The following is a 13187-nucleotide window of genomic DNA, read 5'->3' on the forward strand; positions in this document are numbered from 1 at the left end:
AATGTGCCCAGTGAAAAAAATCAGTCAGCCGGTCCATTAGTTCTTGACGATGTTCGAGAATCAACCATGAGAGTAAACATGAAAAACTTGGCAATAAATGGAACATGTAACACGTTATGGCGATTATACCATCGAAAGAAAACGCTATTGTTCTCAACGATCAAAGGAGTATTACAGATTATTGCTTCTGAGACATTTTATTACAGAATATAAGTTTGTCCAAAGAACTTTTAACTTTTGGATGCACCAAAGGAAACTGGATAATGACTGAGAGATTCCCTCATTAAACAGAAACATGTTTCTGAGGCTGACCACTCATATTATATACAAAACATTTCTGTGGTTAATATTTCATTTACTTGTGCCTCCTAAGAGATTTATTTAGAAACAGAATGAGACCAGTGCGTATTAAGAATGTGTTGGTAGGTTAACAAAGATTTGATTCTTGCTGTTCTATATCCCATCTTATTCAAAATACTCCAGCTGGTGAAAGTACCCACACATATTTGCATTAATCCTGGAGAAGCCTCATTCTTCCACCACTCTGACATCTCGCCTTAAACACGACTTTACCATATTTTCCACTCTTAAAAAAAAGTGCTTCAAAATAAACGTATTGTCAAGAGAAAAATCATTTGTGAACCTATTTCAAACCCCCAACTTTGAGACATTAAAAAAAAAAAAAATCTAACCCTAACGTGCCAATGCTCCGAAAGAGAAAAAAAATCAGAAAACAAAAATTCACTAGACCCAATAGGCTCACTCTGTGTTTTATGAATCCTAAAAATGATTTTTCAAGGCCTTAATGTTCTAGTGTGAAAACTTCCTTTGCCAGGGGTGTTCGCGCCTGGGAGCCAGCCTCTCGCCCAGCCTTACCTGTAAATAGGGTCCATAAAGAAAGGAGTGGGTCTTGCATGTTGCAAGGAGCCATCTGACGCCGCCCTTGGCTCTATGGTGCTTCCTTTCTTTTCTCCAAACACGTGGTTTTTCCGAGGCTCAGTCAGCTTGGTCCCACTGGCTCTACTCCTACTGCCCATACTTAGATCCAGGGGCTGGTCTTGGCTGGTGGCAGGTGTTGCTGAAGGCTTGGAGGGCACTGGAGTCAAGGACTTCTCATCCTTTCTCTTAATGGTGAGATCAAAGGGAGATTCAGAGGTTCCCTTTGGCAGTTTCTTTACTTCACTTGGTGATGGGGGTTCCGTTTTCAAAGGTAACGATCGCAAGTCTCTATCAGGAAATGGGTACATTGATTGAGAGAATGCTGGAAAAAACGGGAGGGGAAACATGGAAGGGTAAGGTAAAGCTCCGACTTTTTTGTCTTGCAGCCCCACCAGTCCTGTGGAACCAAAGTATTTTTCAGCAATAGAAGCAATAGCCTTTATAGAATCATTCACAGCTCCTGACACCGCAGTCTGCTCCTCTAAAGATGGTGAGAAAATGGAATGATTGCCGAATTCTTTCTTATTATTTATTGAAGCCAGATTCTGAAGAGGGCTTACTTTGTCTTTGAACATTTTACCATTTTCTTTACATTTCTCTTTATCACTTTCAATGTCACTTTCCAGATCAGAGCCCGAGGTGGTTTCCAGGTCACTGCCACTTGGCGTACTGACATCATCAAGGTCACTACTCTCTGACTGGTCACTGCTTTTCTCAAGGGGCCTCTCTTCAGAGGACCTCTCGGCCTGGAGTTCCACTGGCTTATTGTCTCCTACAGGCGGGTGTTTAGAAAGCGCCTTCAAAATATCCTGGGTAGCTGGTAGTATCTGAGGATGTGTCATGAGGGGGCTTTGGCTTTTGCTGGTCTGTTCAGTACTTGACAGTCCTTTACCAGGAGCACTAGCAGGTATCAAAGGAGGCCTGTGGTACAAGCCGGAAGGAAACAGACCAGGGAAGCTAAAAGAAAATCCAGGAGCAGTTGGAAAGGTAAGACCAGCAGGGTGCCTATTGGCACCAAAATAGTCAGCAAGGCCCGGGTTGGCATGACTCATATTAACCATGGACGTTTTATCCATAGCTGGGGTTCCAGGAAGTGAAATGCCTTGGCCAAAAAATCCACCTGCCGCAAAATGGTTCTTGCCCTCACAAAACCTCCTGTGTTTATTTAAGGAAGACGTAGTGCTGAACATTTGTCCACAGTCTTTGCACTTGATTTGGGTTCTGCAATCAGCATGCATGCGCTTATGACGACAAAGGTTTGAAAACTGAGTATAGGATTTATGGCAGACCTCACCTGTGTGCAAACAACAAAAAAGAATCTCAGGCTTTATGGCAAATGCTTCTGAGTTTAGCAAGTATTCACAATTGGTTTACCCAAAATTTCAGTCAGAAAGCCAGATAAAGAGGGGGGGCATCATTCTGGTCGCCCCTAACACCGAGGACCCCCACCTCCCTAGATTCCAAAAGGAGGCATCCAGAATGACAAATATCTTGACGCAGAACAAATACTTCATCCTCCCTCTCTCTCTCTCCACATATGCTGTCATCCCCACTGCATAATATTTTGCATAGCATCTGGGTCTTTAAATACAGATGGAAAACCCACACTCCGAGATGCAGCGATCCCCCCACCCAGTGACCACACTAAGAGAATCTTAGCGATTAAAAGCTTAAAAACGTGTTAAGTAGAAAACACAGCACAATGTTCTAGTCCATCAGAAGGTTTCTAGGCATCAAAACAAAACAAAACAGGCTTGTCCTTGGCCAGAAGCTTCACTCTTACAGTCCCTTCTCCCTGGGGGGTAGGGGAGCCAGTGACTGATCTCCTATTATTTAGTTCGAATTATATCGTACACTCTCATCATTCACACATCAAAGCCCCACAACAATGCACATTGTGTATTCTGGTACATTTTTAAAAATCATTTTCATGATTTGAGAAAGACTGACATAATTTACAATGGCTCTATTTTAAGCCGGCAAAGGAAGCTAAATTGAATGTGGCCCATCCTGCATTGCCGATTCCCATGAACTATGGTCACGTCCTCTGACTTCCCCTCACACCAGTGGTTGTGCTAACCTTCCTGCATTTATGAAACCCCGGTCCTTGGGAAACATGTCCACTTGTCTTATCTTCCCCGTTTATCTCGGGGCTTGACTTTTATGTGCAGAGGCCAACTCTGGCGAGTGGGGGGAGTGTATTCCGAATGCTGGAATTCAGAAAGAAGGTGCCCAGCAGTGCGGGCGGCTGTGCCATAGCCCCCTTCGCCAAGAATGTGCCCATAACGTCCGAGTCTGATAGCTCGCTCCTTGCATCGGCTTAGATCTATCTGGTTTTGTTTTCCTTCTAAGCCCAACTTTATGAGAACCTCTTTTTTCGAGTTAAGAATCTTTCGTTGGATTCTGCCTCCCTCTAAGCACAGGAGGGTGATCGCATCTGTCTTCCAGGTATCGTGTTTTTATTACACATCAGGAGGGCGGGGTCCACCTCACAGGTGCGCTTACTTTAACGGGCCGCACAAAGCTGATGTCTTGTTGGAAATTAGTGAAATAAATTCAGAAACCAAATGGAAGACGACATGCCACATGTGTTGTTTTCATGTGAAGTATCATTGAACTTTAAGTGAAGAATCATTGAACTCCCCAGTCAAAGCAATAGTAACCCCCACCCCACCCCCACCACCAAGGGGGTTTTATAGCCCATCCATCAAGCAAAACCCACCTGAGATGGGTATTATCCCATATAGTCGACTACATAAAAGCAGCACAGCATGCATGGTTATCTGTTTCGCTTTCTGCTACAGACATCCATGTGCTTGGTAAGAGTAAAGGACCCTTCCATGGGGAGAAGGCTCATGAAACAATGTGTCCGAGTGAGGAGAGAACGTGTGAGTGATTTCCTTTCAAATGAAGACTCTCTTGAGCACGTCCCCTGCTTTCCCCTCTCACACCAGTGGTTGGGCTCATCTAACCTGCCTGCGCGATGAAACCCCGCGTCTTTGGGAAACACATGCTCTTGTCGTGTCTTCCCACCGTACCTCGGGACTTGGCTTCTAACGTGTTTGAGTGAGAAGAGAACCACGTGTGGGCGATTTACTTCCAAATTATTCCATTAGAATGTATTGACCAGAGTCTACTTTAAAACCATGTGCTGTTAAACCATACACCATCAATGCAGAGTATTTACATAGTTTGAAAAACTAAATAGAATTATATGAAAAACTAAGTAGAATGGAACAACACGTTCAGTAGGTATTCTAATCCTGCTCAGCTATGGGCAATGATGACAGCAAATAAGATGCAGAAATTGTAAAAACACACTAGCAAGGAAACTGTGTTTTTTTCCCTACCAGCCATTCAATGGAGCTGCTATACTCTCTTGCTGGATTTTGAAGCAGGGAGTACGTTTCTAGAAGGCCTGTGACTTGTTGGCAAAGATGTGCTGTTTCTTTTATTCCTTTCAATGAAAATCTTCTTACAGTGTTACAGCTGGCTGAATGGATTTAAGGAAATCAACTGTCCGCTCTACACTGGAGTCATACAAGGTGCACCTGGTTTTCTTGTTTGCACCCTGTTGTGACACGGCTGAGCAGTTTCAGGGGCTCATCACAGGTACGGGTGATCTCGGAGGCTTCCTTAGGCAGAGCCTTTGAAGGCCTCCAGGTAAACGGTTCTGTTGATGTTGAGGGCTATGCATTTTACTGTAATTCTTCTCAGTAATGAGGAATTAGCCAGCAGTTAAAGTTGCATTTTTTTCCTCCTTATTAAACAAATTAAGAGGTTATTTTGAAAGCAGCCAGCCTATCAGAGCATGTGGTTTCTATTTGGGAAGGCTGGAGATTCTGGAAAGGCACTAAATAATTACCTGACCACTGGTGACTTTGGGCTCCAGCTTGGTGGTACACTGTAACAAGAGACAGTTGTCATAAACACACCCCAGTGGGGGTAAGCCGTGGTGTGTGGCCTTCTGGGGAGCAACAGATAGCAACTCTAGACGAACCGCCTCTGCTTCAAACGCCCCCCACCAACTCCTGATCCTGACACTGTTTTTTTTACCCCCCCCTGGTCTGAAGTTACAAGGCCATTATTCATAATTACTCCATGGCTCTCTGTCAGATTCTATATTTGTAAAACGGCATCTGCTATTTCACTGTTACCAACAATTACTGCAAACACCTTCATGGGAAAGAGTTAGCTCCATCAGACTGGAAAGGGACACGCTACAGCTTTGTAAGGTGGAATGCTTGACTTTGACACCAAGTTTCAGCGCCCAGAATCTGAGATGACAGGAAGCTGTATTTTCTGACTTTGATTTTAAATAATAGAGCATTCAATACATGTCCATAATTCATTGTGGTGTAATTTACGATTTTTTTTCTCTCCTTACCTAAAACATCACAATGTTATTAAAATTTATTTCTGAGAAACCAGAAATACATGAAGTGTTCTGACATTGTCTGCTTACCGAACTTCAACTACATTTTTAGGGCATTACAGCCTAGATTCAGGAATGTCTTTCTGAGACAAGACGTCTGAAGTTTCTATTGTATATTTTATTTCCCGTGACTTTCCACGGCGCTTCCCCAGGGAGACCGGGGCACCCTTTTGTTTATCTGCTAGCCCTCCTGGCTCCACCCAGGGAACATATGAACGTCTGAGGACTCGGGACTTCAGTGGGGGCTGGAAGGAGAGAGAAAAGCTCTCTTGGTGCTTGGAAGCACAAGAGAGGGCTGTGTCAAGGCAAAGTGGAGAAGGGCTGGCCTCTGGCATCTCTACCTTGGCCCTGAAATCGACTTTTTTCCCATCAGGTCCTGCAGTAGTGTCTAACACAAAGGATCAGGTTGTTGTCGGGAGGGCTGTTGTGCAAGGAGGGGGTCCCGAGTCGGAGGTTCTGCCAGCGAGGGAGTGTGTGTCAACTGACTCTATGTGTCTCTGGGTCCAGAATCAATCTCGAAGTTAGTATTAGTAGCACAGCCCCATGCGTCATCATGTTTATATGCCTAGCTGGGTAATGGATCAAAAGAAACCCAGAGCTGTGGCCCAGAAGTACTGAGAACGGATTTTCCTGAAGAAATACTTCAATGCAGTGGAGGGCTAGGACGAGGGGGAAAAAGAGGCAAATGAAGGCTGAGTTTTACTTTACTGGAACTGTGTTACCCCAGTACTCAGTTCAGGGGCATTCTAAGTCCATGGCCAGATGGGATGTCCCCTGAAAACACACTGCGTGCAAATCTGTTTTCGCACAGTGGGCAAGAGAAGTCCTGTGTCCAACATCAAAGTGAAAGTGTTCTTTCTTAATCAATTGGGAACTATCAATCTGACAATGTGGTAAGTAGCAATGGATAGATTAAAGAGCATTTTATGCAACACTCCCTCCCCTCCCACCACACATGCGCACTCACACACCTACACACCCAGATTCATAAGCCTACTTGCCAGGTGGGGTCCTTCCAGCTCCTCTGATGCAGAATGGGGTTTTATCACTTCATCTTGGGTAGCGATAGCTACTCTGTGCGGTTTTACAAAGCCATGAACATTTACAGTGTGAGACAAATGTGGTAGTCTCCATTAAATCCTACAACCTGGGGAGGCTTCCCTTTCATTATTTAACGACTTTTCCTTTCGCTACCTATTATTGATTTCATCTCAAAGGAAGCACTCTGTGGACCAAGGACAGAACACCATGGAACTGCCCATAAACGATTTTCTAATCATAGAAAATAGCCCTCCCGGATTGGCCTCTAACTAGTTAACGCCGTGACACCCCTACCCCCTACCCACCCCATGACCAGGCATGGGCACTTTCCTGATCACTGTGATTTCTCCGAGGAGAGACAGATGCAGGAAAGGGGGCTGGAGTATTTAAACAAAACAAACAAAAAACTTACAGATAAAGGGCTTCACACTGCTGTGGATGTGCTTGTGTTGTTTGAGGCCTGATGAAGTGGCAAACGTTTTGCCACACTCCGGGCAAGCGTGGGCCCGGGCACCGACATGCTGAGAGCGGATGTGCCGCTGAAGGTTGCTAGGGTCCGTGAAAACCTGCTAGGAAATGAGTACTGATTAATCAAGACACTTAATCCAAGGGCAAAAAGAAGACCGGGAGTGACCCGAGAATGCATGGTGGGGCATTTTGGACTGCTTCTCTTTGTTGACTTGTTTTCTCCCAAACCCAAGGAAAGTCTGATTCAGGAAGTACACTGATCCTTCCTTGATGGTGGGGGTGGTCTGTCGTCCGTCGGTTTGGACTCCTGGAGACCGGGGGAGCGTAGAGTAGAATGGCCCCATAGTGTTTCCATGGCTATTGCCTTTCGGAAACTGATTTCCAAGGGCTGCCTTCGGAGCACCCCTGAACCGCCAACCTTCTGGCTAGTAGTCGGGTGCTTCACTGTTTGAGTCTCCACGGGTCCTTCCTCTAAGGTCACTGCTGTTGCAAGCCAGTGAGTTGATTCTGACTCATTCTGATGCTGGAGGAGAGAGGACAGATCTCTTCCCTCTAGAGGAGGAGATCCCCAGGGCTCTCCTCTCAGGGTGTAACTAGTGGGTTCTCACTGCTGCCCTGCTGGCTGAGCACTGAATTGTGCCACCAGGTTCCTTTTCCTCTAGGTTATGGGCTATACAATACTCAACTCTAGAACCTTCGTGAGTCCTTTGGGCAGGGCAGTTAGCATGCTTGGCTGCTATCCAGAATGTCGGCAGTTCGAGGACCTCCCCTACCAGATGTGTTTGGAAGACAGGCTGGGCAGTCTGTTTCAGAAGCAGCAGCCCTGAAAACCCGTATGGAGCACAGTTTTGCTGTGACACACAGGAGCGCGTCCTCAGTCAGAATGAACTCAGTGGGCTTTGTGTACATTCTGAGCACTACGGATCTCTTGATGTCAGTAGGACAAACTAGTGAATGACATCATAAGCCCATTAAAGGTTTCTTTGGGTCCCATTTAATTCTTTGGTTAGAATTAAATAATTCAATTCTGGCCAGGCTATTACTCAGACTAGTGGATTATTTTCATCCTTTAAACAAAGACACAGTCGGTAGCAGATTGGGGGCTTTTAACTAAAGGACCCCCATCAATTTGAAAGAAGTAGCCTAAGGACTAAATTCTAACACTGTTTCAGTCAATTACCAGTAAGCTACAATCACTCCTTTGGCCAAAGGTGCTGGAGGTACGGAAAGGCCACCCACATCACCAGGAAGGAAAGCGTGTTTAAAGGAGCATTTCAAGGGTCTAACTTCCCACCAGCATGAGAAATGGCATTCAAATGCTACACTTTTTTTTTTTTACTTTGGGGAGTAGCTCAGTGAGACAAGAACCTGTCTGGTGCTTTCTGTCCCCTTTAGTTGAGGGGCACAAAAATGAAAAGACGGGAATGACTGTTAACCATATTCACACCTATGGCCCAAATGGGTTGCTTTCATTTTACACCCTTCCTTTCTGAAGCGCCCAGCCCCCAGGGCTCTGCACTTTTAAATTAGAGCGAAGTCTTGACTCAGGGTGGGGAATTGCATGGAAAAACCTGCAAATTCAGGAGTCTCCCATTGTCTCCACATAGGCATTCAGACACTTTTTGCGACTTCCTCACACACTGCTATTAAAAGAGATCAGTTATGCGCACTGGATACAATTTTCATTCTCCACAAGGCCATAAAACAACCCCACGCTGGCAAGTCAGTAGCGGAACCAAGACTTTACCAAGGCTGTCTGACACCTAGTTCTGTAGCTCCCCATTAAGCCTCACTTCCTCTCTTACAAAAATACAAGGTTACCCACTAAGTGTTTTCCATACACTCAACTAATGCCTTTTAGCATACACCATCCAGACTACTTTTCCCAAGATATTTATAGGCTCCCCTCTTAGGGCGTGTTGTTCTATCGCAGCAAGTGATGGATTAACAGAGAGTAGGGTAGCAGAGAGAGGTCAAGCAGCCTACAAATTCACTGTACCTTGGCACAGTTTTCACATTCATAGTGCTTCCCACTGTCATGTGACATCTGGTGGCGAATTAAATTGGACTTCCAGTTAAATGCTTTGGGACACTGATCACACTTGTATTCCCTCTCTTCAGTATGTGACAACATGTGTTTCTCCAAGCTGTTAAGAGAACAATTGATTCAGTAAGACATGGTGACAAAGAACACATTCATTATCAGAATGTCATTTTATGACTAATCCAACTGGCAATTAGCAAAATGAGGAGGAAAAGGAGCTGAGGTGAGGAGGAAAGAGAAAGAAGAAACAGGTTTGCCAAGGACAAAAGCACACCTTTATGTTGCCTGTAGTCTCTCGCTACACAGAAATGTCCTCGTTTAAAAAAAAACAAGCCTGACAACAGTTAACAGGGACTATCTATGCCCAACCAAGAGGCACAGTCAGCAAGCTCTGAACTCACTGCACAACCGTAACTGCCCTGGGCATTTCTAATAGCCACCTGACTCAAATACAAACCTTTAGACCGGAAATGTGAAGGCAATATTTAAGAAAATGTAAGCAGGCATTGTTTCTGTCTAATGCCATTATCCTCCAGATTCACAAAAGGACTTTGGTTTCTCTCCACCGTGTGGGAAACTGAGCCACATAGTAGCGACTCAATAAAGCGACTTCTCAGTAGAACCCTAGGATGGACGGACGGACGCCGGGATGGCAAACGGCATGCATGCAATAAACACAGAAAAACAGCATACATATGTATGCAATAATGCGATGGGCTTCAAAAAGTTTTGGGGGAAATGGAATTGAAAGATAATCAATTATTTTCCCATGAACTTCTTGGAATCCCCTTTATATTCAAAGTATACTGCACATAGGTAAATGCATGATATAAAACCTGTAAATGAAGGATAGAAAATACATGTAACATTTTAAGCAAATACAATTGCAAAGTCTCTTCAAAGGAAAACAAAAACCAAATAAACATGGTTACAGGTGTCTCACAAGGTTAGGGCATTTTTCCTTCTCAAATATCCTCCCTTTTATGAACATTATGGAAGAAACGTGTATGAATGCAATGAAAATCCATTCTTATCATGGTCACTCTGATATTCAGCTGATGTTTGCAACACACCTGTTAACTCAATGCACACACACACACCAACGCTGTGATACCATTCCCTTCTAAAATAACATCAAGTTCTTGGGTAAATAACTGATTTCAAATCTTAAGTAGGAAATCCTCAATATGAATCTAGGTTACCTTTCAGTATGAAAAAGTCAAGAAATTTATAGGCCATGTCAAAATCATGAAATTGGAAAATGCTCCCAGTGTCCAAAGGTGGGGCAATGGAGGAATCTATGCGACGAACAAGCCATAGGAGTGAAGGCATGCGGAAGCCCACAAAGAGAATTTAACGGGTTATTCTGGGAAGTGACGGAGGACACGTCCTGTGTGTATCGCCAACACTGCCTCTGGGAACCGTATCGCCAGGTAACCAAACAGATGATGAGGGCAAGTTCTGGGTAGAATTACCTCAGATAACAAATGTTAAAAGAATAATAGAATGAGAGTGTCATTGCGTTACAGTAAGGTGACCAGATTTTAACATTGGTAAAGTGGGACACCATTGATAAAACTCATATCCTGGCGAAATAGCCACATGGCAGCCGAAAACTGTATAGCCTAGCTTGTCGTGCATTCTTTCCAAAAATCGGGACTTTTAAAAAATACCGCGGGACGTGGGAAAAATTGTTAAAAATCGGGACGTCTGGTCACCTTATTTACAGCCTCTAAAAAAGCAGGGGTCCTAAAACTTTTTAACAAGGGGCCAGTTCGCTGTCCCTCAGACCCGCTGGAGGGCCGGACTAGTTTTTTTAAAAAAACTATGAACAAATTCCTACGCACACTGCACATATCTTATTTTGAAGTTAAAAAACAAACGGGGCAAAAACACCCGGCGGGCCGGATAAATGGCCTCAGCGGGCCGCATGTGGGCCGTAGTTTGAGGACGCCTGCTCTAAAGAATGAAAGAACACATCATAAGGGAGAGAAGCTGATACTAAGGCCTCAAGTAGAAAGCGAATGTTTTGAGAATGATGAGGGCAACAATTGTACAAATGTGCTGGACACAATGGATGTATATATGGATTGTGATAAGAGTTGTAAGAGCCCCCAATAAAATGATTTTTTTTAAATGAACGAACCTAAGCAATGCATTATGTCTTTCCTGATGGAGAAAAAAAACCATGATAGCACCAATGAAATCTTTTTGGTAAACCTTGAACCTAAATCTGATCGAGAATGTAACTACCAGAGAGTACAGGAAATACAAGGATGGGGAAAGATGCTAAACAACACAAAGGGGATAAAATCAGCACAATTCTGACCGGAGGAAATGCTAGTAGGAAAAGCAATATATTTTTTCTATAAATGCACTGTAGTAACAGAGTGAGAGAGAGAGAGGACAGACAGACAGATACGGTAACTGGAGGCCCTACAGGTTAAAGGGGGCATAAAAAGCATGTCAACCAATTGCACTGACTGGACCTTATTTTAATTAAAGTAAGAACATACATTAAAAATTAAAAGATATATAGGAAATTTTGAGAAGGTTGACTATCTGAAGCTGCCAGGGAATTGTTCTTAAGTAATACAAAACTTGTTTTTAAAGAGTCCTTACTTTCTAGAGCTATATATCCATGAATTTATACACCCAAAATGATATATTCTCAGGATTTGTCTCAAATAATCCAAAAGGGGTTACGGCTGAGACAAGATCGGCCCAGGGGTCACCGCTGTAGCTGAGCGATGGCACAAGGGGGCTTCTGACACCATCTCCCTGGGTTTCCTGTTGTTTGGAATCTTCCCAAGAAAATGTTACTTTGAAAACAACTACCAGCAGGCAAGCACTTGTTCCCTTTTCCATGTTCTACGTCCTGGCAGATGGGAACCCTGAATCCGAGCAGCAGCGGAAGCCTTGGTGTAACTCAGAATCGTAACCCAGCGATGTGTGGGCTGGTGCGTGCGATGGCGGATGAAGGGCAGCGCCAGCTCTCAAGTCTTGGTAAAGTAGAAAGGCTTTTACCGCACGTTTCCTCTTGCCCCCTACCGCTCTATTCAGAGCTGCATGTGAACTTGCTTTTCCTCCCCGTGAGTCAGGAGGATTGGAAACGCTATTCTATTGGAGCGCAAGGAGTGGTATCTTGGGGAACAAAAGCTTCCAAGAAAGCACAGGTGTGTGGAGTCACAAGAAAGGGCCTACCCTTATCTACAACAGGCGATCCTCTGTTCCCTACAGACGGGGAAATGCTAACAAGAGTTAAGCGCGAGATAGCAACCCTTGCACTTGACCTTGAGCTGAGTCAGACATCCTTCAAAATTGCTGCCCAGGCAATTTGTCTGACAAACCATTCGTAGCCACCCCTGAGAACAGGCCGCTTTCTTCCAAAACGTAGTGGGCACTGTAAACTCTAAAATCTAGGGGCACGGCATCAGTTACCTCCTTCCCCGTGCCCACGTCCCAGGGATTCGGTAGAGTGTGACACACTTATTTCAAGTGCACACCACTTAGGAGATAGCAAAGCAAAGGGAATTTCCCTTTCTTTTCTTCTCCTAATCTAACAGAAAATTCTCAAGGTCAATAAAAGTATAAGCTATCAGCTACTCAGAGATAGAAGGAAAGAAAAGGGGCACAAGGCCAGTGTTTCTTGAGAAAGAAAACATGCTTCGCTCTCTTAGGCAGCAGCGACTGACTCCACTCTGCCCTTGGTGTGACTCCTCCCAGAATTGCACACCGACCTACACAACTTTGGCGTGGCCGTCTGGGCTCGGCCCCATCATTGGCATACACATCTTTGTTTCCTGCTCTTTTCCTGGGGATCTTGCCTTCCTTGCTAGGTCTTACATCCAAGAAACAAAACAAGAACCAGGCACTCACATCAAGAAGGACGTTTCCATGTGCTTAAAATCTAAGGGCTAAAACAGAGCTTGACAATGTGGAAGACAGTCAGGGCGTGTAGGTTCACTCGTGGCTGATGATAACGATTCAGAACCAAAAAGCCCTGATTATAAGGACATCGACTGCAGCCTGGCTTTGAGGGCGACACAAACGACCAGGGTCCCTGCTTGTTTTCCAGCACAGGTGCACAGCAGCACCGGCACTGGACGGCTGGTCTCAGCTTTCCAGAGGGTGGACCAGGTTTAATTTTACAGCTAGTTGGATGAAGGTTTCTCCCCGTACGAAGTCCTACCAGACACTTTTGAGTAGGAAACCAGAAATACACTGTACTGTTTAATCTGCCCCCTCTTGTTTGCAAGG

At 44.6% G+C, this 13187-nt stretch overlaps 1 protein-coding gene across 10 annotated transcripts in view; it reads right to left on the minus strand.

Annotated features, from left to right (window-relative positions):
• MECOM (MDS1 and EVI1 complex locus) overlaps window positions 1–13187 on the minus strand; it is a 322601-nt gene that overhangs the window by 34665 nt on the left and 274749 nt on the right. For 7 of the 10 annotated variants that reach the window (XM_045297553.1, XM_045297554.1, XM_030887618.2 and 4 more), the window contains exons 5-7: window positions 8883–9030; window positions 6828–6984; window positions 877–2233 (exon numbers count right to left, since the gene is read on the minus strand). In XM_045297553.1, coding sequence (XP_045153488.1) covers window positions 877–2233; window positions 6828–6984; window positions 8883–9030 — 1662 coding nt within the window. The remainder of the gene's footprint in view (window positions 1–876; window positions 2234–6827; window positions 6985–8882; window positions 9031–13187) is intronic. The other 3 variants (XM_045297558.1, XM_004704094.2, XM_030887619.2) reach the window with 2 other exon arrangements.

The sequence above is a fragment of the Echinops telfairi genome, unplaced genomic scaffold, assembly GCF_000313985.2.
Source record: "Echinops telfairi isolate 266 unplaced genomic scaffold, ASM31398v2 ScPeMD7_7420;HRSCAF=8458, whole genome shotgun sequence".
NCBI classification, from domain to species: Eukaryota; Metazoa; Chordata; class Mammalia; order Afrosoricida; family Tenrecidae; genus Echinops; species Echinops telfairi.